This window comes from Anarhichas minor, unplaced genomic scaffold, assembly GCF_050575085.1.
Source record: "Anarhichas minor isolate MPS153535 unplaced genomic scaffold, ASM5057508v1 ptg000040l, whole genome shotgun sequence".
NCBI lineage: Eukaryota > Metazoa > Chordata > Actinopteri > Perciformes > Anarhichadidae > Anarhichas > Anarhichas minor.
In genome coordinates, this window is record NW_027466486.1 from 3,939,283 (window position 1) to 3,965,346 (window position 26,064).

At 39.6% G+C, this 26,064-nt stretch overlaps 2 protein-coding genes and 1 gene segment (V, D, J or C); 2 read left to right on the top strand and 1 right to left on the bottom strand.

The window, feature by feature from the left end:
• Positions 1-13,444, top strand: part of LOC142968697 (Ig kappa chain V-III region MOPC 63-like) — a 75,294-nt gene extending 61,850 nt beyond the window's left edge. Inside the window, 2 exon segments of the V gene segment in view lie at positions 12,000-12,035; positions 12,861-13,444. Coding sequence covers positions 12,000-12,035; positions 12,861-13,183 — 359 coding nt within the window.
• Positions 37-10,805, bottom strand: slc1a8b (solute carrier family 1 member 8b). The gene is made up of 11 exons (XM_076108677.1): positions 8,501-10,805; positions 7,798-7,877; positions 7,200-7,415; positions 4,079-4,121; positions 3,745-3,958; positions 3,118-3,217; positions 2,169-2,402; positions 1,799-1,993; positions 1,583-1,717; positions 1,348-1,495; positions 37-855 (listed from the first exon to the last, which is right to left on the bottom strand). The coding sequence occupies exons 1-11, from the start codon at positions 8,666-8,668 to the stop codon at positions 709-711; spliced, it is 1,680 nt and encodes a 559-aa protein (XP_075964792.1). The 5' UTR covers positions 8,669-10,805; the 3' UTR covers positions 37-708.
• A 3,503-nt stretch (positions 13,445-16,947) lies between the features above and the next one.
• On the top strand, positions 16,948-24,854 carry LOC142968461 (receptor expression-enhancing protein 5). 2 transcript variants are annotated; one of them, XM_076108328.1, is made up of 6 exons: positions 16,948-17,013; positions 17,112-17,246; positions 21,993-22,086; positions 22,451-22,589; positions 23,740-23,930; positions 24,285-24,854. In XM_076108328.1, exons 2-6 carry the CDS (start codon positions 17,132-17,134, stop codon positions 24,289-24,291), a joined length of 546 nt encoding a protein of 181 aa, XP_075964443.1. In that variant the 5' UTR covers positions 16,948-17,013; positions 17,112-17,131; the 3' UTR covers positions 24,292-24,854. The 2 variants fall into 2 exon arrangements, with proteins under 2 accessions (XP_075964443.1, XP_075964442.1); XM_076108327.1 differs by having other exon boundaries at positions 23,740-23,908.
• Positions 24,855-26,064: the final 1,210 nt, after the last annotated feature.

A 26,064-nucleotide genomic window follows, 5' to 3' on the forward strand; every position in this document is an offset into this window, starting at 1 on the left:
AAATTAAGTCTAGAATAAAACACCCATTGACGGGACTTGATGTACAGCAAGTTTTTATTAGAAAACAACACAAAATAAATTCAAAGCATAGGTATAAAAACACAAATGATCATCTTACTAGAATAATTCAAACATGTACTGTCGCTTAATATATATCCACCTTGTCATAACATAAAGGTTCACTTCAACAAAATTAGTTTGCTCCTTGTCCTAGTTTGTGTTTACTTTCAAGTCTTTCCGGTTCTCCGAATTATCGTCAAAAACCAAGATCATGTTAAGGCAACTCAAAACCTTGACAGGCCTAACAGGCGTATGAATGTTTAAGTTTCACCACTAATTAAGTCCATCTAACGCATGTCATTGCAACACTTAATTTATTCAGCCGCATGCAGAGTGTCTATTTAAGATTTAGGTTACATGTGAAACTTAATGCATTCCCTCCCAGTCAGAACTGAACGGAAACATACAATATATCAAGTAATGTAAAGTAAAGTTTTTTGTTACCATGGCACGGGCAAAATCCAGTAAAGCCGCTAAACCCCCACAATTTACTCAAACGTTGGTCTCATTTAGAACAGAAACTTAGCAGGATGTTAACTAAACTGGACTTTTTTTTCAGGCCTCAGATGATGGTCCCTTTGATCCAAAGAGGTGAATCTGTGTGCGTTCGAAGGCAGTATCCCTTGATGTCCATCCCGTAAAAGTGTCTCAGACTTGGCAGAGGTTGTAGCAGGCCAAAGGTCTCTCCAGCATGGTTTCTCCATCCACCTCGTACACATAATCGCACCGGTGTGTAATCAGAGGAGAGTCGGACATCGCCACGCTCTGATTGCCAAAGGAGATAACTGTGTCTCTCTGTCGGGAAGAAGTCACCAACAGTACAGTTAGTAAAGATAGATTGGTTTTTCTAGAATTACTTAACAAAAATATATTAAAAATGGAAAAAAAGTCCCCTATAATTAGCAGTAGTAGTAGTAGTAGTAGCAACATCCTATTCATTTTAGCATGCTAATGCTGTTTAGAACAGATGACAAAAAAGTACAGACTAAAGTGGTACAACAATTTGCAACCATGTTGATGTTTAAAAAGCCTAACATGCTAAACTAAGATTGTGAACATGGTAAACATACCTGCTAGCATCAGCATGTTAGCTTTGTCATGAGTTTAGCATTTAGCTCTAAATGTTGTTGCCTCATAGAGCTGCTACCATCTTGTTTTCTTTGATTGTCTGTTTGATAGTTTCTGCATATTTAACACCATAGAGTAATACTTAAGATTTTAAATATATTTTTCAGGGGTTTCGAATGTGAACGTGCACTTTAACCTCAACAATTATTGTCCTCTTACTCGATTGGGGCCAGCTCCATTATTGGCATCAGGAGTAGAAGTTGCAGCAGGAGGGGCTTCCTTCTCAAAGTCCTCCTTACATAAATGAGCCATAATCCCAGCAGCTAAGGCATCACCAAGAACATTGATCATCGTCCGGAACCGATCACTGAGAATGAGAGGAAAAAAATACTTTACACATTGCCCCAAGACCCACGTATGCTCTTTACAGTATGATCATGTTTGTGGGACTCACAGAACCCAATCGATGGCCACAATCAGTGAGATGTCAGCGGGCGGCAGCCCCACTGAGGTCAGGACAATAACCATGGTCACCAGACCGGCTTGAGGTATCCCAGCTGCCCCGATGCTGGCCGCTGTTGCCGTTATACTGATGAGACCAGAGCCGGGATGTTAGAGAGACAAAGAACGTATCATGTGGAAGGTTAATAAACTCAGTGATTAGTCTCACCTAATCGTGACCAGCTGGCCGAAGTCCAAGTCATACTCATTGACCTGAGCGATAAAGATGGCCGCCACGGCCTCGTACAGGGCTGTCCCATCCATGTTGATGGTAGCTCCCACTGGCAGCACGAAGCGAGCGATCTGCCGGTTCACTCCACAGTTCTCCAGGAGACACTTCATGGTGATGGGCAACGTGGCTGAGCTGAAAGGGAGAGAACGAGAGGACACGGTCGGGTTAGTTTAGTCCCAAATATGACCAATGAGAAATGGTAGGGTGTCCTTACAGTAGGCCCACATATGTTTAATATTTAAAAAGAGAGAACTAAGATGCTGGACTACATCTACCAATAATCATTAAAATACCTATATCCTCTTACCTGGATGACGTGGCCAGTGCAATAACTAGAGCCTGCAGCAGCCCTCTGATGTAGGGGAAGGGGTTTTTGCGTGTGAAGAAGTAGTAGAAGAGAGGCAGCAGGATGAGGCCGTGCACAAACAAACCAGACAGGACTGTGATGAAGTACATGCCCAGCTTCTCTCCCAGGTGGGCCGGATCGTGCATATCCAGGATCTTCCCTGCCACGAGGAACACAATGCCGAAGGGGAAGTACCTGCATGGAGGAGGGAAGATAATCATTTATTGCACGTTGACCTTTTCAGCACAAACTCAAGACTCGTTGATGTGACAAATAAAACCGTTGATTTATTTTTTTAATGATACATATGATCTTTTAACTTGACAATGCGCACAAAACCAGGTTCTCAATGGAAGGTTTTCTGAGTTTGGTGTGGAAGAACTTTGACTGACCTGCCCTCAACCCCATCCAACACCTTTGGGATTAATTTGATGGCTGACTGTGAGCCTTGTCCGGCCTTTTTCCCAAGCATCAGTGCCAGACCTGGCTAATGCTCTCAAGGCTGAATGGGAGAAAATCCCTGCAGCTGTTGTCCAGAAGCTTGGAGGCTGTTATATCAGCAGAATAATGCCTTTGGAATGGGATGTCCAAAAATCACACGTGGGTGTAATGTTCAGGTGTCTAATTACTTTTGCCCATACAGTGTACGAGGCTATCCTAACTCATTTTACACTAATTTGTACTTATACAGTTATCCGGCACTAATATATCTATTTGCTGAATTCACTTAAATGTAATCCAGTCGACTCATCAGCTCTAATGGGAAGCAGTAAGGACACTTGATTCTTCCCTGAGTAGCTGTGTGAGATTTATTTTTAGATATAATCCGGCTCTGCCGTGCGACGAACCGTGTGTTGTCTGTGACTCAATTTGTCTATTTGCGAAAGTGTGTGTGAGAGTGCCAACTTACCACATAGCAGCGTTAATAATCTTCATGACGCACTCGTTGATACACTGGCACACGTTAACCAACGGCGCTCCACGTTCTCCCATCTTCCCCAGCAGCAGTCCTGAGAACAGACGGTACAATCACAGGTGAGTTTGTAAGGTCTTACAAGTCACCTCTAACAAAGGGTTTATGATCACATAATTATTGGTCACGGCTACTTTATACTTATTTTATATATCATATATTCTGAATATTACATTTTTTTAATACCACCTCAGTTATTTGAGAGCTGCTGTCACTATGTACTTTCCAGATTAAGTCGGCTATATTTTGTCGATAATACTTCAGTGTTTTGCACTGAAGTCAAGAATGAAAGCTGAAAAATAGTACGCTTTTTTTAATCTACAAAAACGATTTATTAAAGTCAGCTTATCTTTCTAATTAAATAAAAAAGACAAAAAGTGTCGTGTTGGATAAACACCAGCCAGGGGGATTTTTAACAACAACAATTTTTTATGGCTTAAAATGTAAGGAATGTAATAATGTAATGTATGCTTTAAAATAATCAATAAAGCCATTGTACCATCAGGATTATACTTAGATAAATAACTATTTTCTGTGATATAATGAGCTGTGCGATTGTCTTACCCATGGTGGCCGAGAAGATGACAATCCCCAGTACGTTCATGCCCTTGCTGGTACTGGGGACGATTTTATACTTGACGTCGGGAGCAGGGGTGATCTCCAGGAAGACTGGGTGGCCCAGTTGAGGGTTGTGGTAGTCGGGCATGACATACACATGGTTGGCTTGAGAGTCTATCGTATCAGTGTTCTGTATAATAGGTACCAGATCCGTTCGGTACTGGAGTTGGATGAAAAAGAACAACCACAGAGGTTTGTTTAATATCAGTACATATTGAACATGAATTAATGAACAGTAGTTGTACAATCCTTTGTAAGTTTCCTCCTTTCGTCCACTCACCTGCTGAAATGTTGCTTCAATCAGATTTGACGGGATCATGTTCCTATAAAAGACAATTTACAGACAAATAAATCATATGTCTGTACAGAAAGGTATTATTCAATAGTATGGTGTATGAATCATTTCAATAAACTCTCTGCATTCAATTTGGATATTTTCACTTCTATTCTTCAGTGCATATAAAGAGCTCAGGACTTTTGTAAATGTTTTTATATTGAGGGTCAATGTTGATTCCTGACCATGAAAACAGACGTTCTAGTACTGTACTTAAGTACGAAGTAAGTACTTGTGCTTCATTGAATATTTCAATTTCATGCCACTTTTTACTTCTACTCCACTTCATTTAAGAGGAAATGTTTACTTCACTACTTTTATTCGAGTGTTGAAGTTACTAATTACTTTACAAAGATTTGACATGGAAAAACAGATTGTCTTATAACAATACAATGCATTGTTACAAATCAAACAACACAACTGTATATGAAATAGGGGCTCTTTGAGCAGTTGCAGCAGTAAAACACATGTTAATGTATCAGTAATATAATTTAATATACCACTTTCAAGGGACATTTATCTGCATGGACTACTTTCACTTTTGATACTTCGAATACATTTTGTGTGTATTTTTTACTTGCGTAGCATTTTTAAAGCGGATATTTCTGTTATGTGATGAACTTTTAATTAAGTAAATGAGCAGAATAATTCCTACACCACTGGCTGTTAAATTCTCAAATAAAAGCCGTGTCACAATAGGCTCGCCCCAAATACAGTTCAGGGGGAAAAAAACAAAAAGAGTGGACAGACTCTTGGACATGTAGGAATGACGTATACCCACGAAAACATGCAGAAGCCATTTCCCACACATAAACTGATACTGTAAAAGAAGACTGTGCAGTGAGAATGTGAAACCTCAGACATTCTTCAGACCATACACTTATCTAACAGAGGGAATCAGAAATAATATGTCAACAAAGTAAACTCCAACAAAACCAGGGGACACATGTTCACACAACACAGAGAGAGGCCTTCACATGCGGCTGGAAGGTGGACAGGGACATTGTGTACGTCAATGACACTGAACCCATGAAACAAGCTCATCAAATACGTAAGAGGACTCAAATGTACACTCGACCTTTGGCTCACAGCAAGAGACGCAGCTCACTAATAATAATCAGGTTTAAGAAGAAGGCATTAGTGGATCTCTGACATGAATTGTCCCGCAGTAAGCCTGAGCTCACACACCAGACTGAAGTCTCTATCTTACACAGAGTAACATTGCACATGGACCTTCTGAGAAAGTGAAGGCTTAACAGATCACAGTTAAGTCCTCCTGTTCTTAGCCAACCTGCTGCAAAAGAGTGAGAATGCAAATGTCTTACAAGCACATCTTTTACCTTCTCTGTTTTCATTTATAATGCTGAAATGTTTCCCCTGCTGACACAATGGTATAGATTCTGATTGGTGTTATCATATGTAATAATCGATACAAATATGCTGCCATTTTATTATATATATAACAACTAACTACATTTTCAGAAAGCTTTACTCGCTGACAATTTCATGATTTCTGACTTTCCATTGTTTCGAGCTCAACAGCTCCCAGGATTCCAACGCATCCCTTTAGATTTTGTGATTAGAGAGCATCTTGTTCCTAAGGAAGCACAGCAAGGTCACAAGGTTGGAACTGGATCTGTACTGGATGTAATTGGTCTGTACGGGCTTCCGTCAGTCAGTAGAGGTGTTAGAGGGTATTGTCCAGCAAATCCCTGGAGTGGGATCATGTAGAATCTCCTGGAAAGCCTGTAACTAAGAGGGGGCTTTTCTCCATCTTATGGAGGAAGTGAAGGTGGGAAATACTTTTTCCAGTCATCCGATCTTTTCCACAAACACGTCATTATGTCTTCTTATTGTTTCTAATGGGAAATCCGTTTAGGAACACAAAAGAAGAAGTTTAGGAAGAAAGCCTGATTTGGTTGCTCGTTTACTTGAATGCTGTATAGTCAAGCGGAAGATCGTCTGAACGTTGACTGAAAGAAGCAATGAACTTCTTACTTTTTAATTTGTTCATATAGCATTATCGACTATTTGATAGATTACTTTGCAATTCCGTACACATATTCATGGTGCCCAAAGGATGAATCCAAAAGCCATTGATGATCTCCTGACCTTTCCTCAAACTAGTTTGTGTCCTTTTTCTCTGTGTACATTGTCATTGCAAGCATGTTAGCATGCTGACATTAGCATTTAGCTCAAAGCAATGCTGTGCCTAAGTACAGCCGTACAGAGCCACTAGCATGCCTGTAAACTCTTATTCATCATGGAAGGAGGAATTATAGTGAATCATGTCAGAGGTCAGGTACAATGTGGAGTAGTTGTGTTCTAAATCACATACTAACATAGTATTCATACTAAGTATAATTGAGTATATGTGGATATTGTGTACGGTAGGAAATACCTGGATGTATACTACATTAGCAAGCATTTTTAAGTATGAGACATGAGCTTACTGCACATACTCAACTGCCCCACAATGCATTGCGTCTGGGTGCCTTAAGACCGGTTGTCAGTCTTGTGAGATTTTGAGCCAGGGTACAACCTGTCACTTTTTTCGATTTTTATAGGTTCGTTTTTATTTAAGTACCTGAAGTTTATCAGAATAACGCATGGTTGCAAATTTTCTGCGATCGTTTCTCAGAGATGTGAGAGCCACTGCCAGGTTGCCTTGAAACCAACCCCGTCGTCATTCTTGTGAGATTTTGAGCAGAGATAAAAGCTTCAGTTTTAACAAGCTTTCAGGTGATAAAGTAACCATTTAGATTCCCAATATGTGGTGAGTTTATCCAAATAATTCCAATTTGGAAGTTTGCCGCGATCGTTTTCAGAGATGTGATGCCTTGAAACCGGCCCGGCTGTTGCTTCGGCATATTTCAGTGTAAACAGTCACCTGGTTCAATCATTCTTAATCTTTTAATTAGTAGGAAGTATGCAATACCTACTGATTGAGGTTGTAGTATGCAATATGTTAATATGTAATTTCTTCAATAAGGTAAATGTTTGAATGGCAGAGTTCCCATCACTATCTGCACTTTGTCAAAGTGTGAATGTGTCTGTCAATATTCACCTGATGAGGTCCAGCAGAGCGTCAGCGGAGGTCATGACAGGCCCTGAACTTGAATGGTGGCCATCTTTCTCTGAGCCCGTCCCCGGATGGATGATGAGCACCAGTATGATGCCAACGATGACAGCGATGAAGGTCGTCCACAGGTAGTAGGTGATAGTCAGGACTCCCAGTCGACCGCTTGCCTTTGTGTCCATGGCTGACAGGCCTGACATAAGACTGGATGGGAGAACAAAAGGTGTCCGATTAATTCTGGTTTTAACTTTGAAATGTTCATTTTTTAACTAATTTCAAAACAATGTAACGTTTGAACTTATATTACGTCTTTGACAATGGAGCTTCAGATACAACATATTTTACAAATAATGCTCAATAAAACAATCAGTATACGTAAAAGGAGTTCCAGGTGACAGGATGTGAAAAATATACGTAAATACTGAGCATGGGAAGTTTTGTGTGATTGATGCTTAATCATACAGTTGCAATAACATGAAAAAAACGTCTACAGGGTAAGAGAAATTGTGACCGCTTATAACAAAACACGGCAGCTGTTTGCTGTTATATTTGAGTCTGGACCCACACAGGTGACGACTTTTCTCACCTGGAGGTGATGAGCGGCAGAATCAACATCTTTAACATCCTCATCAGCAGTTCTCCAGGGAAGGAGAAGTAGATCTTAGCCTGTGCGAGAGAGTAACACCTGAAGCAAACCTTATTTCTAGGAGTGTAAACACCAAATTACATTGCTTTTGCTTACATTGAAATCCACCACAAAGCTCTTTTAACCCCAATGTCCACCAGCTAGTCGACAACTGTGTGATGTTTGATGCCTAGCAGGTAATGTACAGTGTGTATTTAAAGTGCTTTTTTAAAATGAAAACTTGCTGCAACAGAAAACGACGCTATGAAAGCAAAAATGCGATAAAAAGTCATAAAGCTGAGAACAACTGCAGAGTCGGGGGACTCTTCTCTGTGGGTTCTTCAATACAAGCAATGTCTTTCTTCTGGTGCTCAAGTGAGCCAATGTTAATATATAATTATTGATTTATAGCAGCTTGAACTATTTCAGCACTTCCGACACCTCTGCTTCCTTGTTATACCCGATGCTCTGCTTGTCTCTGCTTCCACTCTCACGATTACATGAGAGGCTTTAACAACTGAAGTGAACAGCTCACATCCTGAATATTGAGTTAATTTGTTACAACTGCCAACACATTATATCAAGGTAATAATTTAAAAAATGGAAGTCTGTATGATACAAAGCTAGCCACATTGCCCCCTGTTCATTGTCTATCCATCCATACCTGTGTGGACAGGTTGAGCGACCTCAGGCCAAACCCAAGCACACAGCCCGTCACCACAGCTAAGACCGAGAGCGTCAGCAGGCCGTTCCTCTTGCAGTAGTCCTTCACGTACACCCTGACTTTCCACGAAAACGTTTTTTTCACCAACTTCTTCAACCATTCCATCATGATTCAGGTTCGGGCCGTATCCCAGCAGGCCCCCTCCCCCCCCCCCCTCCCCCCCTGGGTGAATGCAGATATCCGAGTGAGCGAGTGAGTAGAACAGCAGGCCTATGTATCCCACAGGAATCCGAGGCGGAGGACAGCTAGTGGATCCGATCAAATGTGGGTCCTGTCTCTCACCGAGGAACTCCAGACTGAGAGGAAATGCTGACTAACTGATTCCTAGTGAAGCGTTGCATAAAAGGATTATCCCTATTCCATGCTTCTCCACAGCCACCAAGGCTAATTAAAGAGGCTTAACGCTGATTAGCTCCTCCTTTCATAGCTCATTATGAGTTATTACTACCCGCCTGCAAGTTATCCCATTCATGAAACAGGTGCTTGCTCTTTGACCTCTCTGATTTGCATTTAGCTGGACAAGAGAAAAAAGACAATCTTTTGTTGACATGTATGACACGTCCTTTGCTCTTACTATGAGGTTACGCTGTATCGTCTTTTCAGGGATCCGGGGCCCTAACTTCAGGACTTGGCATTTTATTTGGCAAACAATGTCTTGTTGGCCCAGAGAAGCAGTCTCCAAGGAGCTTAAACACTGCAGGTTGATGAGAAGAAAATGTTTGCGCTCTGTGATAAGACCAGGGATCCCTGCCACGCTATCAAGGTGTATATTTTTGCTGTAATTTCAGCGGAATCAAACCTCTAAAAGGTGGAATTTAGGTCAGATGTATTCATATATGGTTGTAGATAATAAGTAATCTGAAGGAATATTTATACAACAAAAAGTGGGATATCAGCTACAGGACCAATAGAGCTGTTAGCAGAAATCATGGCATGCCATTGTTGATAGCTGCTCAAGTAGTTTCTATGTCTGTTTTCGCTTGTTGTTTGCATGACTTGTTAATTCTGTAGTCTGCTGCCATCACAGCGTCCTTGCTGACCTGGGATCAGGTCCAAAGTTGACTCGCTCCTGTCCAACAATGTCTGCCTACGTCACCTGTAACAAATCCAATAACATGTAATCCTCGTCTAGAACAATGCAAGCAGGAAGTTCAACGAATGGTACAAAAGGGACACATGCAGTTAGAAACATTTGAATGTTTCTTTTTGAACTTTTTTCTCCTGCTAAATCTTAATTACCATCACCATAAACACTAAACTTAAACAAACAATCCCCCAAATCACCCAAAAATGGCCCAACTTTATAGCCCCATGGCTCCACATACACATTCTGCACACGTCCTGAAAGTACTTTTTGTAGAAGGTGCTGCTCATAGCAATACACTAACAGAGAATCATCACCCAAATCTGCTGCAGGAACCATGAAACTCTATAATCAACTATTTGCCATTCCATCAATTATGTGTTCAGTTATTTCACTGAAATTGTAAAAAGAATGGACCTATAAGCACATTAATCATTAGAATAGATCTTCTGGGCAACATGAATATCTGAACCAAATTTCATGGCAATCCATTCAAAAGCTTTTGAGACATTTGCACAGACAATATAGCACAATAAATATATATATATATATAAAATATAGCTTAAAAAAGTAAAATTAATTTTCAGTTATTCAATTTGATCATTCAAACATTTTTTATGTACAAAATCTGATGATGTTCACGGTTCATTCATTTTACATGTAGTGAAAAGGAAGTGAAAGAGGTAGATGATGGTTTTAACTGTATTTAAAGGAGTTTTAAGAGGATAAATAACTGTGAATTACAATGAGTCAGTGTCTTTGTATTTCTTTTATAATATATTTGTTATAAAAAATACCGTCTTGATCATCTCAGTATACTTGATAGATAGTACAGGAGATGGTTTTATTTAGAATATTATGTGACATTGAATAGAAAACACTATGTTTTTAGAATCATATAATTTGGATTTTTTTTTAAATAAAGAGTAAAACATTTTCAGAAATAAATATGTAGTTCAAAAATAATCGAATCTCTCGAGCTAATTCATAAAGAGACTGAATTAACTGAACAATGAGAACTGAGAAGATAAGTTTCAAACTGTATGTAGAAGAGCATCTGTGGTTCTGCTTGATGACTCTTGCGTTGTGTTCACTGGACCAGTTATCACAGTCTGTTCAGCAACCCTCTGCACCTGCAGCAGTCAACCTGAAGGAGGTTTTTGTACGACTACAAATCACTGTGTGAACACGCCAGCACTGTTTATATAATGACTACTCATACAGTAATAAACTGCTGCATCTTCAGCCTGAACTCCACTGATGGTCAAAGTGAAGTCAGAGCTGCTTCCACTGCCACTAAACCGAGCTGGTGTTCCTGAATGGCTGATGCTCACATGTCTTACAAGGACCTTTGGTGGCTGTCCAGATTTCTGTTGGAACCAGAACATACATTCACCATAACTACCACACACACCAACAGCCGGGTTGGTCTTACAGGTGAGAGTGACAGTGGATCCTGGACTAGATGTCACTGCTGGAGGCTGAGTCACAGTCACCTGACCGCTGCATCCTGCAGACAAAAACAAATCATTCATTAATCAGCAGAAATAAATGAGAGAAAAGGCAGCACGTCATGTTTGAAGAGTTGCTGAGTGAATGAACCTGTGAAACAGCAGCAGGCCAGCGTCCAGATGAGGATGGTGATCAGAGTCATGGTGGTTGTGGTTCCTGCTGTGCTGACTGACAGATCTGAGTCCTGCAGAGTTGAACTCACAGGACTATAAAGCTTCTGAGTTCACTGGAGGATCAGCTGACGATGCAAAGCCTCCTCTCTATGGAAATGATTTCTCTGCTCTCAACAGACTGAAGGCAACGTGGGACACAAAACCAGGAGGAATACTGCTCAGTTTAACACAATCTATGATCTTAATGGAATAAAAGAAAATGTTTATATTAGAAGAGCAGATGAGGATTTAAGGATACGTTTGTTTTCACTGTGGTTGGTATCATGTGTGTGTTTGTCTGCATTTAATTTACTGACAGGGTTTACTCTGCATGAGTAACACATTTAAATTCTGATTAATATGAGTTTGTTAATTATCAATATAAAAAAGAATCAAGTTCATTTAACCATAAACTGATATAAAACTGTGAAAAAATGACTTTGTTACACGGAGACTGTAATTGTTTCTCTGTCAGGTTTAGAAAAGTCAAGAAAAATGTAATAATTGATTTAATTTATATGATCATTTTAATCCATATCATTAGAAAAACATTTTAGACTCAAGAAAATATATATTGTTATGTATTGTTATGCATTGTTATGAAAAGCAGAGAGTGTTTCAGAGGATAGATGTTTGTTCACAGAGCAGGAGGTTTTTGTACGGCCACTTAATGAGTTTGTATCACTGTGGAGGACTTTTGGTGGAGGAACCAAACTCATCATTGACTGTAAGTACCAGAGATTTCTATTTTATAACAATATATATAAAATATAACTTAAAACAAATATTGTACAACACTCAGATCAAGATCATGTTTGTAGGTTATTAATTATGTTTGTTATTTTATCAAGCTGATCTCACAAACTGAGAAGAAACTTTACGGAAATCTAAAAGAGATTCATTCTTGCATGTTATTTAATTTAAAGAGAGGTTAAATAACTCATATATTTTCTATATAATATTCTATTTTCATTGAAACTTTAGCCTGCATGCTTAGTATTCAATATAAGTAACATTTGGTCAATTCAGACTTTTCATTCTCAAAACATGTACATAATATAAAACATATATTATACATTTCTTTTAATCAGTTAATTTGAAAATATCAAATAATGTGATGATTTAAAATGTGATGTGGATTCCTGTTCAACACATGATTTTATCAGTAAATGCAGCTTATCTTTGTGTTCACGGTTCATTCATTTTACATGTAGTGAAAAGGAAGTGAAAGAAACAGATGACGATGGTTTTAACTGTATTCACATGAGTTTTTAAACTGTCAGTTATTCTCTGTCAAACATTATAAAACACACATGAAGATGTTTCAGTAATCGTTATCGATTAACCTTTTTAGTTACATTTACACTTGAATCATGTGGCCGATGGTCTGATACGGAGTGATTTATGAGTGCAACAGGAACACAACTTATTCTGTTTTATTTGAACAAATATGAGAAATGAACAGGATGTTATTTTATCTTTATTACAAGCCTTCATTCTTATTCTTTTATCATTTCTCCCCTCTCTCTCATCCCCCCTCTCTCTCCTCCAGTGGGCATCGTGCGGCCCACCCTGACCGTCCTCCCCCCCTCCAGAGAGGAGCTGCAGCAGGGCACAGCCACACTGGTGTGTCTGGCCAGCGGGGGCTTCCCCTCAGCCTGGAGTCTGGGCTGGAAGGTGGGGGGCAGCAGCAGCTCCTCAGGGGTGTCACGCAGCCTGGAGGTCCTGGGGACGGACGGCCACTACAGCTGGAGCAGCACCCTGAGCCTCCCTGCAGACCAGTGGAGGAAGGCGGGCTCAGTGAGCTGTGAGGCCAGTCTGAATGGACAGAGCCCTGTCACTCAAACCCTGGACCCTGACCTCTGCTCAGAGTAGAGCTTCAGCAACACTTCCTGTGTGGAAATGAAGCTGCTTCTTTGATAGAGATCTGGATGAAGCTACAGATCTCCTCTGTTTCACAGCTCTCTACTCAGTGTTTCAGTGTGTATGTTGCTTTCTGATACTGATCTTCTGCATATTCTTCTTCACTTTTCAAATTAAACTGAATTATAGATTAGTTTTCACTCCAAGATGAACTGGTGATTAATCAAAAATGCGACATGGACATTAAACTATAAATAAAACTGTGAATTATAATGATTCAGTGTCTTTGCATTCATTTTATAACATGTTCTTATATTATACCTGATAGGAGATTGTTGTATGTAAGTAATGAAATAGATATTTGGTTTCTTGGACTGTTGTTATAGTGTTATAAGCAGCCTTCATTAGCTCTACAGTTAAGGATTGTTTTTAATATCAGAGGCTATGATCCAACAATAATCTAACCTCCCCAGTTTATTCATAAAGAGACTGAATGAACTGACAAGAATATAAGTTTAGTTATAGTGTGTATAGAAGAGCGTCTGTGAGTTTGTTTCAGTTTTATTTAGATTCATGGTGGTTCTGCTTGATGACGCTCGTGTTCACTGGACCAGTTCTCCTCATCACAGTCTCTCCACCAACTCTCTGCACCTGCAGCCGGCCGTTTTCACTTCTATCAAACTGAAGGAGGTTTTTGTACGGCTCTAAATCACTGTGTGAACACTCCACCACCATGGTAGCCCAGACAGTAGTAATCTCCAGCATCTTCAGCCTGAACACCTCTGATGGTTAAAGTGTAGTCAGAACCAGATGTACTGCCACTGAATCGAGACGGAGTTCCAGAGAAGAGAGTTGAAGCTTTGTATATGAGAAGTTTGGGAGCCTGTCCAGGTTTCTGAAGGTACCAACTGAGATCAGCACCAATGTTCGAACTCCCTGTGGCGCTGATGGTCACAGTCCCTCTAAGACTGACAGACTTGGATTTGTCAGTCTGAGTCAGAAAATTGTTTGCAGAAGTCTCTGAAGGGAAAAATGAAATGTGACCTTCAGAAGAAATGTTGGATATCTCAACAACATGGAGTATTAGTTCAAATTATAATATTAAGAAGAAAATAAAGACAGAAAGAAAACCGGATCCAAACATGAAAAGGACAGAAACTGAACCACACATAAAATATTCCTATAATGTCAGATACATTTTCAAAATCTCTCACCCTGACACAGAAAAGCCAACATGACAATCATTGACAACTTCATCCTGATGCAGTTTTCAGTGTGAGTGCATGAGAACAGTTCAGACTTTCTGTGACATGAGAACTTAAAGCTGTGAGGAGCAGTGATGCATTCAAATAATGCAAAATACATTTAAGAAGGCAAACACACAGCTGTCCTTGTGAAACTGAAAGGGAGAGATGAGGTGGAGTAAGTGGAGGCTACATCTTTCTGTGGACTGATTAAGAACATGAAGAAGCTTCTGACTCTCTGTTCCTCTTCTCTCTGCTGGTTCTGTCTCTGTAAACTGTCCCAAAGGCCTTTATGCTCATAAATAGACGCAGTCTGCCCTCTGCTGGCTTTCCAGGTTCACAACAACTCCAAAATGAGATTAAAGAAGATTAATTTTGCCCTTTGCTCTTTTCCTGATCATAACGTCAATATGTTAATCCAGAAGCTTTGATTGTGACACTCCTGGTCTCGGTGGGTTCAGGTCTATAGCTGCCCTATGTTAGAACACGTTATACCCTTGATTATCTCCTCCATTTACATTTTTTTCTTCATTTAAACCCTCAAGAACTTTAGGTCTCTCAGTTTGAGCCAGTCCTATCTTTCCTATGAAGGATTGATGGTTTAAATGTTTGCAAAGTGTAACAAACCCTTAAAGGCACATGCAATCAAAACTAGAGTTTTACCCCAAAGTTGTGTTTATGGATGAATAAATAACCTTATTCTGCTTTTCGTTTAATTTTTAAAGTTTAATGTCATCAAGCCTAAACATCATTATCACCAGCAGCTGCTGGAAGGATTACGATTCCTTTTCTGCTCTGATGCATTTCAGCTGAGATATGAGTCACTTCCTGTTGGGAAAGTTTAAAAAATGCTTTTACTTTTTTCGACCGAAAAGAAAAACCAAACATGTGTCACTCTGAGAAATTGAACATGAATTCAGACTCAGATTAGCTCTGATTTGTTTTACGACACTGACTGATCCTGGTTCATTTTGTTGGGCTCATTCAAGACACTTTTTTTTAACAATAAAAGAAACCTGTATGAAACAGCCCTCTGAGGGTCGATGGAAGGAAAACATAAACAGCCCATGATGGAATTAAACCCCCAACCTTCTGTAAAGCATTTCTCAGGTTAGTTGTAAAGACAGAGATGAATTGAGTTCGTAAAGAATCAACCTTTATCAGTGTCCTGTTTCCTCTGCAGGTTGATGAAGAGAGGAAGTTTCTGCAGCATCAGTCCAGCATCTTTCTCTCTCCGTTTCTGGGCATATTTGGCGGCTTTTGTTTTAACTTTACATTGTGTGCAATGTTTTAGTCTGCAGGCTGTTCAACTACTGGTGATAGAGGAGCTGATCATGTGACCGTCACATGCATATGACATATTGCAGTAAACCTGCCTTGTTGAGGCTTTTTACTGGATCATCATGCTTTCACTTTAAATTTGGTCAGTTTTAGGGATAACAGTACCTTAAAATGTAAAACCGTAGCATTGTAACCCTAATTAGGAATAGTTGAGTAAGTGTTAAGTGTGAATAAGTGTTTTTATATGTAAAATGTACAAAATAACATTACAGATATCTACATCTTAATTTTTACATTGCAAAAACGATGCCATTTTGAGGTTAAGTAACGGCTTAAAGAATGGATTGGTGTTCATAAGAGGGTTCTAACTGTATATCTTTGCAGTTTAAGGGCTTTTTAAAAACCACAGAAGACTTCTTTTGTCTTTTATTTCGAGCTGGTTTTACCTTCCCACGAATAGGATATATTTATAGATTATCTGAAGGATATAAGAGGTTTTTAAGATAAACAATCCCATACAATTTTAAAGGTGATCATGTTTGTAACAAATGTAGTAAAAGGGTCCTCTTGGAAGCCCCTGTGGCAGATAAAATATGATAAGGTGCCCTGTGGCCAACTGTGCAAGAAAATGTGATGAAGTGCTTTCTAAAGTGCTCCTCCAGTTGAAAATGATGCCATGCCATGTAGGCTGCCATACGTGCTAGACAACTATCTATGTGCTGGTGAACGCATGCAGCTTTTACATTGAAATGTAAAATTCTGTTTTCATATTTTTCTTCTCAAATGGTTCAAAAAAATGCATTTTAATTTGAATGGTGACATAAATGATTCTTGCCGAAATGGAAAATTTGTCAACATTGTTTATATTGCATTTTCATTTTCTCATTTGAATTAACATTTAAATATTGTCCACTGTACAGCAGGGTACGACTTTGAGGATAAATAATAATAATCACGGCTTCTTCATTGAGGAGTATGTTATTGTGGAAATACATTTACTTTCTCAAGTTTACATGATGATTTTAATAAAGCCCTCTATCGGCTTCCATAGTGTGGTGAGTTTTTTAGCAGTTTAAAAAGTTACACTCCTCCTCACCATAGACTACAGTCAACACAGAAAGTGGCACAAACCGTTGTTTATTCACCTGCTGCGGTGAAAGTTACTCACCGGAGCTCTGTGATTGGTCAGTTACTCACCGGAGCTCTGTGATTGGTCAACAGGCGACTGTTAAACTCCTCCCTCACTGCCACCGCAACTTGACGGAGTCAGCAGACAGCCATCCAGCGGAGAGTTTTCGGGCATATTATCAAACCAAGGTTAACGTTAGTAAAATAACCCCCTGTTTTGTTTTTTTGTGGTAAATCCCTCGTATAACATTTAGCTTTCTTTGCTGTGTGATTTGTGTCGACTATAGGCTCCAGGAAAAGCCCGAGAATGAGTCACTTTAAGGAGCGCTTCGTGACTCTGCTCCACGAGAAGAACTTTGTGACAGACCAACTGGCGACGCTGGAACAAAAAACGGGAGTGAAGAGAGAGTATATCGCCTTGGGTACGTTAACGGAAAAGGAAGGAGGACACAGTTAAACTCGCTTTCATGCATGTGTGTCCTTTGAACATGCTGGAGATAATACCGAACTTGCTTATGGGCTCAACGTCTCCTCCAAGGACTAACGTTAGCTAACATTCTTCATGTTTCGCATACGTTAGCTAGTTTAGCTCATAAGTTGCCACACAAACTGCAACTGGCAGCCGGTTGTGGTTGTTAGCATGAGTACGTGTCTCTTCAGTGTGGTTTCATATCCTGTGTGGGTGGCACTGTTGGCTGGTTCATCTTATCAACCGTCTCGTGCTCAAATACCAAAGTTCATCCAGCTCAGACTTGTATGCTACATTAATGATTAGAGTTAGTTATAATCCTCCACACACACACACACACACACCTATTTCAATATACTGCTTGTACTATCCCACCAGCAGCTGGTCCCAGGGGTATTTTTAACACGTCCTTAAATATCCGGTGCAATGCATAGATGGAAGGAGATTCTAGGATGACTGGTTATTCAACTGCAGGCTGCTGTCAGTCAGCTTTAAGGAGTTGTGTTTTGACACGGCTCTTGTTGTCGGTTTGCACAGGAAAAAGTCAATAAAGGCCCGACACCTCAGGTTGCAGTATCCATAAAGTCAACACATTTTGTCTACATGTTAAGCCGAGCTGTCCTACATTTAAACCCATTGTCTTTACTGAAAATAGCTCCTCTGTGAGTTGCACAGATGAATGTTAACATAGCATGACGATGCATTAGGTCACAGATGATGTTGACTGCTGTGAATGAATGTGTTGTCTGTATTCAGCTGCATTCAGATCAAATAAGACGTTTTTTGCTGTTTTCAGTGAGTGTTCACACATCATCAAATATAGCACTTTATAGAGGTCGCCCCAACATTATAGCCCAATTGATCTTGGATTTTAAAAGTTTAAAAAGCCTACATAATATATCAGCAAATCTGTGCAAGATATGCACTAAGTGAGACATTGAACAGCTGAAAAATATACTTATAAGTTGTATCGGGTGGACAAACTATGTATGGAAATACAATAACTAAACTTGAGCTGAACATCTGTTGATTATTCAATCGGCAGAAAATTACCTGTCAATGATTTTGATAATGGGTTTATCATTTGAGTATTTATTTAAAGCAAAATGGGAACCACATATTCAAGATTTGCTTCTTTATTCTGTTTTTTTAGTATTGTCAAATGAATATCTGTGGGGTTTGGACTGTTGGTCAGCTTGGACTCTGCAAAACCATCATGGCCATTTTTCACTATTTTCTGACATTTAATAGAGCAAACAATTGACAGACCAGTGGACAATAAACATGATCGTTAGTTACAGCCTTATTCTAAACTATCTCTTATTGGTGCTTATCAGCCAACATGTCCTGTGACACTGAGGTATCCGTGATGTAGAAGCCAGGCGACTTATCGGTCTGGCTCTACCCAACACCAACCCCTCTGAAGTATCGTTGAGTCACTATTTCCTTCTTAGAATGAATAAAATGATCATAAAATGTAAATTAGATGGTTTATTTGGTGTCGGTTAAAGCTCAGTCAGATCTACATGCAAATAATTCTGTGTTTTTGTACCCCCCCCCCCCCCCACACACACACACACACACACACACACACACACGCACACACACTAAACTAACTCGCAAATGCTGATTGCATGCAAATATCACTTGACTCGTCCCTACCCTGCATTTAGCTGAAGGTATATGACCTGAACGAGCAGCCAAATTATCCCTCGACCTGTTCCGTTAGCAGAGGTGTCTTATTAGTATCTTGTTTTCAGTGAGGCAACATCCGTTCATCTGATACTTCGGCCACGTTGATGGCTCGTTACAAACGTGTGCACTGATAATGGGTTACATTGCATCCAAGAAATTCTTTCCCGTTTGCTCACTATAATGTTATGTTGTACTAAGCGGTGTCCTTTTTAAAATGTCCACTGTTTAGCTGAGAAGTTCATGCTGAGAAGTTCATGCTGACTCTTATGACACTCTGAAGGGACTCCTCTGCTGAGTGGAGTACAGAGAGGTTTCATCTCTGCTGTGTATGCAGCCAAACTCACCGAGTGAGTGGCCGTTGTTTGTTAGCTTCATGTTTTTAAAGCCAACTTCAACCCCTCACCCACTGTACTCCTAACAAAAGGCTTTTGTGATGATTTGATGCGAAGAGGAACTGTATTTTCAGCTGAATTCCAACTTCTGCAACTCTAATTAGTAGTTTGAGTCAGAAGTTACAGGATTACACAACAGATGGCCTTTGCGCCTTTATTTACAGTTCTTTCCATGAGAAGAACATGTGTTTTTCATTTCAAGCTGTAACGTCTTTGTGTGGATGCAGTGTTCATTTTCTTAGAGCCGTTCAGGAGTTGCTTACTCTCAGCACAGAGCCAGATGGATCAGCTTTTGTATTATTTATCGCTGACTAAATAAAAAAGTCAGTTTATGATTTCCCTATTCAAAGCATTGCTGTGCAGTGTCTGCTTATGTCAGGCGTTGTCTCCTCTGGGTCTTCTATTTCAACCAGTTCTTCCAGTTTTACCTTTTTGTTAGAGAGAGAGAGAGAGAGATGGGACATTTGCGCGGACATTTGTATATGAGCTGGGACACACAAATGAGATGTAAAGAGCAGGCAGCGGTTAGAACAGTATCAAAGGCTTTTAGTGCTCTGGATGCCGTGTGACTTCATCATTTTTGAGGGATGAATTTTGTATTAACAGTTGAGTTTTGGAAACATTTGAACGATGTATGCATTACTCACATCTACAGCTGCTTGAGAGTTAGACAACAGTCTCCTCCCACATACAAAAACTCTGAAAAAGTTCAGTTCTGCTATTTGAATTGTTTTATGAACCTGGGAGTGTTCGATGGAAAACGCGACTGGTTTTGAGAAGTCAATCGGTAATGGAAGAAAGGGATAGGCTGAAATGGCTGTTCAGACTGTAATCTATCTGCTTAAAAGTCAGCATCTGTTTAAGCCTCTGAGGGATTAAGCAATGCAGCCAACTTGCTATTGTTAAGAGTAGGCAGCATACAATTTACTTCAAATGAGCAGGTTTTAGGGCACGTTTGTGTGGAATTCCAGCAAAAACGGTAACAATGGTTACTTAATTAGCTACATCTGGATATTTTATTGTAAAAATAATACAACAGCTCTGCCATAAATTCCACCTTTTTGTGAAGTTTATAAAATTCAGTTTTTGTTGTCATTGTCGGAAAAGTGTAAATTCAGTTATGTTTGTTATTGAGGGCGTTGTTAAATGTGGTATCACACTGCATTATATTGAGAGGTGAATAACATGCGGTACAGGGCTTGACGGTAAGCTTTGGGCAAGTAGCTGAGATGTTTTACTTCCCCAATAGCCAAACTTGTCCAAAATGAAAAATGTAGGCCTATTAAAAAATGGATCAAATCAATAGGGATTTGGAAAATTATAATTTATTAACATACAAAACATACTATTGATGTGCTCTCCTCAGAGCCACCAGACCCTATTGATAGAAGCAGTCATTTTACCGTAAGGATCCCAGCAAACTTCATTCAAACTCGATAGAAACAAAATAAAATGCATCAAAAGTTTCTTGGTTCGTCTCTCCACTGTTCCAACAATCATCAACTCTGGTTGCTTTCTACAGAAGCCTGGCTTAAGTAGTTTTAATTATCTACTATAAGCTGCTTAGAGCTAGTGTTAGGAAGTCAATCAGACGACATTTTGCAGGATTACATTTGATCACATCATATTAACATAGTTTACCATTGCCCCACACTCATTTTCATTGAGTAGAGCTTGGTTACATTATAATGTCACTCGGTGTAATCTCTGATGACGTCAGCTGTTGGCTCTGCTCTAAGCAGGACTGTACTGCCCACCGGCTGCTAACAGCCAATGTTAACGAGCTTCTCAGGGATGGGCGACTAGAAATCATTAACGCTAATCTCCCATTTTTACTGAATCCTGGCAGATCAATTGCGCCATCCCTAGAAAAGATCAATTAAAATATGGCTGCAACTATTATTTCCATTATCAATTCAGCACTTGGGCTGGAAGATGTCAGACATTTTTGAAAAAAAGACTCGTAGCCCAAAGGGTAAATCTTCAAATTGCTTGTTTTTATCCAACCAACTATCCAAATCCCAAAGATATTCAGTTTACTATTCTATATGGGAAATAAAAGCATTAAATACTCATATTTGATCAGCTTAAACCAGCACATTTTTGCATTTTTGATTGGAAAAAACTGACAAACTATTAAATTATTTTTATAATATTTGCAAATTGATTGATAGACTTGGCAAAAACGTATATTCTATGTGGAAGTCTCTGTTTGCATGTAAAGGCATCTATTTACATTTCTTTGTACAAACACTGTAATAATAATACAGAATTTAACTTGTTTAAAGCCACTTGCGTGTGTGGACTCTCTCTCATACTTGAGAGGTATAGGCCACGCTGTTTCACACGACTGTGAGCTTAGCGGTGTATTTAATGTCAATTTTTCCACTCACTGAATGAAGTGTCGGTGTTTGACTTGTGCTTAGTGCTCCTCCTAATCCTGGTACTGTGCTGTCTTAACATCCTGCTGTCAGACAACAAAAGTGTTTAGCTAGATATTAGACGTGTTTGTCAAGTAACTGGATGACCTCGTCCTTTTCATCTTTGTCCCGCTTTCTCACGTCACTGCTCTCACGTCACCGCTGCCTCTCTCTCTCTCTCCCTCTCTGCAGGTTTTCTGGGTTTTGTCGGGCTGTATCTTCTGTTTGGATATGGAGCCTCACTGCTCTGCAACCTGATTGGCTTCGCCTATCCAGCGTATTTCTCGTATGTACGAAGTTCAGCTCATGAATGCCAAAAGGTAGAAAATGAAAGGGAAAATTTGCCATCTTTTTATGTGGATGTCCAGTCAGTGCTGATAGTAAACTGCAGGCGTTTTTCCCACTATATCCTCGGATAGAGATGAGATTGAAAATCTTTGAGTTTTCCCTTTAATGCATTTAGAATATGCAACAGGTAATAAGTCCTTTTATAAAAACTTAATACAGGGACCCACCCTCCTTCAAAACCTTGCTATACATTGTCAAAAACTCTACAGGATAACTTCTAACTGCACCTAGGGTTCCAAGTACTCTTGATGTTATTACCTCATCAATCTTCTGACCTCCGACCTGTCGTTTTGTCCGCTCAGCATTAAGGCCATCGAGAGCAATGTGAAGGAGGACGACACTCAGTGGCTGACCTACTGGGTTGTTTATGGACTCTTCAGCATCGGCGAAGCCTTCTCTGACATCTTCCTCTTCTGGTTCCCCTTTTACTATATTGGCAAGGTAGGCCGGCTTTAAACTGCATTCATTTAGTTGTCTTTCCCTTTCTTTCTATTCTGTATTGTCTTGCCAGGTAAGTCTGCTTTTCCTGTGAAACCACAGACGCTCCCGATGCGTTGAGTCACATGAGGCTTGATGTTTTTGGGCCTCTGCACGTTGTAGCTGGCCAACAGTGCACTCGTGTGGACAATTTGTGTAATGTCGAAACGAGGAAAAGACATTCAGACATCTGCTGCGTCGTAGCCACACTATACAAAACGTACCAGGTTTTGTATACTTAGTGTGTTCATACTGTAAACGTGATTAAAAAATTATACTAAAAGGGCTTGATTTTTGAGGGAGCTTTTTTGGTGGACACTATTGTCCCTGAATGCACCGTACAAAGGAAATCCAACACTGGACGTAGATCATCATGTTTGATGTACTTGCATGATTCTAGCATGTTATGGGGTCGTGCCCACATGTTTGAATGTACTTATTGTAAATCACAATTGGTTTGGATAAAAGCATCAGTTAAATAAATGTGACATAATGTAAATGGACTTGTTGCTCACAGCTGCAAAACATAGGCAGTTCTACAAAAATTGGAAGAAACAAAAAAGCTTTCGCATATATTGTATTTTGTTTGTGTGTTGTAAAATAGTTTTATGACTAAAAAATATGTTGTTAGTATATACTGTCAAAGCTATATAGTATAAATACTTTTCTATACTAGTATGTACTGCACACAGTTCATATTTACGATGCATTTTGGACATAGTAAAGTTGTAAGTTGTGTTTTGAGACAAAGTGACCACACAAGGCCCTGCTTCAGCTAACAAAAAGTCCCATCATTCTATTATTTGGGCCTAATTAGCATGATCATCATTGCCTTACTTGATTAACATGGTTTGGTATCAGTGAATAAACTTAATCCTGGAAAACTAGGATTAATCAACTGTCTCATATTGTGCAATGAGGGATGGTTAACATAACATTACAACAGCACACATTTCAGCAAAATGCTAACACCTATTTCAGTGTCTAGTTGTTTTTTAGGGCTGCAACTAACAATCATATTTAGTATCGAAAAGCTACAGGTTTTTGTTGTGATTAATTGATCCGAGTTTGGACAGGAAGTCACACAGTAGCATAATATCTACTCTCTCCTCAGTGCTTCTTCCTGATGTGGTGTATGGCTCCGGTGACGTGGAACGGTTCTGAGATCTTGTACAAGCGTGTCATCCGGCCATTTTTCTTGAAACACGAGGCGACCATGGACAATATGGTCAGCGATCTGAGCGCCAAGGCTAAGACCCTAACCGAGACTGTGACGAAGGAGGGTGAGATACCAACAGTGGTCATGCAAGTACAGCCACATACTATATATATATATATATATATATATATATATATATAATAAATAAATAAAACACCTCACTTCTAGATTCACACTGTAAAAACATATCCTTAAATACAATAATCTGTTTAAACTTCCTGCAACTTCCTGTTTTTATGCCTCTGTGCCGGCCATGGCCAGAGACATTATGTTTAGTATTTATATGCAAATGATGTACAACTTTACACAAATGTCTAACAGGATAAAATGATGAAGTGATGAAATTTTGGACAGACGTGGATGTAAACTGTCACGTGACGGGTTGGTAGAAGCATACAACCGCAAGTCGGTAATTGTATCTTCTCTGTTTGTTCCATCAGCTGTTAACCTGGCCCTCAATGACAAGAACCAGTGAGAAACCTGGAAGTGTGTGTGTGTGTGTGTGTTATTTGAAAGAGTGACTGAATGAGATTGTGAGTGCGTCTGTCATTCTGCTTTCCCACTTCCATGACGAATGAAGATGATGAACCGACTGCGTCATGCGGTGAATTGAAGCTTCACACTCGTGACAATATATTAAAGCTTTGTTTGTGCATCAACATGAGTTTACTGCCATCGGTACTGTTAAGACAATCGGAGGAACTGTGACCTTTCTATGTGATCTTCATTTCTTTGTTGTAGTGTGACAGAATTTGAGTTTTAAAAGCAGGTTGTCTTCAAATGTGTCCACAAAATGTGTTTTCTAACATTGTAAATCAAAACTGGAACTCTTGCGTGTCTTTAATGTGTGCTTGCTCTGAAAAGCCTCACTCGTGCATGTGCCAAGCAGCATTTAAAGTCTGTTTGAGCTATTGGGAAGGTTCTTAACCTGTAACTTTATCTGGGCGACTTTTGCCTTTTTAATATGTCTTAATTTATCTTCTCTTAATTAAATAAAACTGGAACTTTAATGAAGTGTCTTCCTGTCTGACTTTAAACTTTCAGATTTATTTCTGTTTCTTCTGGTGCCATTCCTCACAAAGTGGGGAAATTGGATTTTATTAACATTCATGCACCAGTGATTTCTCTAATTGTTTTTTTTTTTTTTATAGCAGTGGCAAGTCAGGGAAATTATATTTCTGGATCCATAACTTCTGCTGATTTGGATGTAGTTTATTTTGCAGCATTACGTTTTTCTTATTAATGAACTTTATCTGATGTATTTTTAAATGGTGCACAAATATCTCACGCTGTCTTGGGAAACACAAGTTTCACTTAAATACCTCAAATTCATTTTTATATATATAAATACATATTTTTGTTAGGAAATTTGCGGATGTAGTTGTCTAACTTTGACTAAAACTATATATGATTATTCAAATTGTGTATCGCCTGCTTTTTTTTTTATCGTGATTTGTTGCAGGAAAGATGCTATTTCTCTCCCATCCTTCGTATCTACTTGATCCTTTGACCCGTCACCCTCGAGTACATTTACCGGCATTCAGACAGCCTAACCACCCACACTTTAATTTGTCTTTGGCTCTGTATTCACGCTTGAGGGGGTCTGAATGGGAGGCCCTTTGTGTTTGTGCACTGGATGTAATGCATGGGAAATGGTGGATGTAGCCGGTGCTATGGCCACACACCGCCACGGGGAGAGGAAGGCAACCATCTGGAAATGGCTGCTGTGAAGATGCTGGGTGTTTGCTATGTATCCCTTCAGCCACCGGTGGCCGACAGGTTATTGGTTAAACAGAAATTGGACGCAGAAACCAATTATTCCGTTGTGTTGCTGTGTGGTTTGATCCAACGCCTCGTATTGAGTGTGGGGCCTGTAATGGTTTAGGACAGAAGAAGAGAAGAGGACAAAGACCGAAAGGAGGGAATGTATGAAAGCACTACATAAGTGATGTGAAATCTTCTACACACATTTGTGGTCCCCAGAGGATAATCCCTACTACCGGCTGATCCCCTGACGACCAGCAGGTTGACATTTTTGTTTTTAGTAACGTGTCTTGAATGCTGTCGGGTGGATTGCCAGGAAGTTTGGTACAGATATTCAGATGATGAATCCAAATGATTTTTGGTGATTCTCAAACTTTTCACTTATCTTGTGAAAGAGCTCAACGTCTACTAAATTGATTGCCACAAGATTTTGTGCAGACGGGGTCACAGATGATG

Coding starts and splice junctions, on each gene's coding strand:
- slc1a8b (XM_076108677.1), bottom strand. CDS start 8,668: ATGATGGAATGGTTGAAGAAGTTGGTGAAAAAAACGTTTTCGTGGAAA. Junction 7,416..7,797: donor CTGCCGCTCATCACCTCCAG/GTGAGAAAAGTC, acceptor TCTCCCATCCAG/TCTTATGTCAGGCCTGTCAG. Junction 856..1,347: donor ATGGAGCTGGCCCCAATCGA/GTAAGAGGACAA, acceptor TCTTCCCGACAG/AGAGACACAGTTATCTCCTT.
- LOC142968461 (XM_076108327.1), top strand. CDS start 17,132: ATGAGTCACTTTAAGGAGCGCTTCGTGACTCTGCTCCACGAGAAGAAC. Junction 22,590..23,739: donor CCTTTTACTATATTGGCAAG/GTAGGCCGGCTT, acceptor CTCTCTCCTCAG/TGCTTCTTCCTGATGTGGTG. Junction 23,909..24,284: donor CGAGACTGTGACGAAGGAGG/GTGAGATACCAA, acceptor TTGTTCCATCAG/CTGTTAACCTGGCCCTCAAT.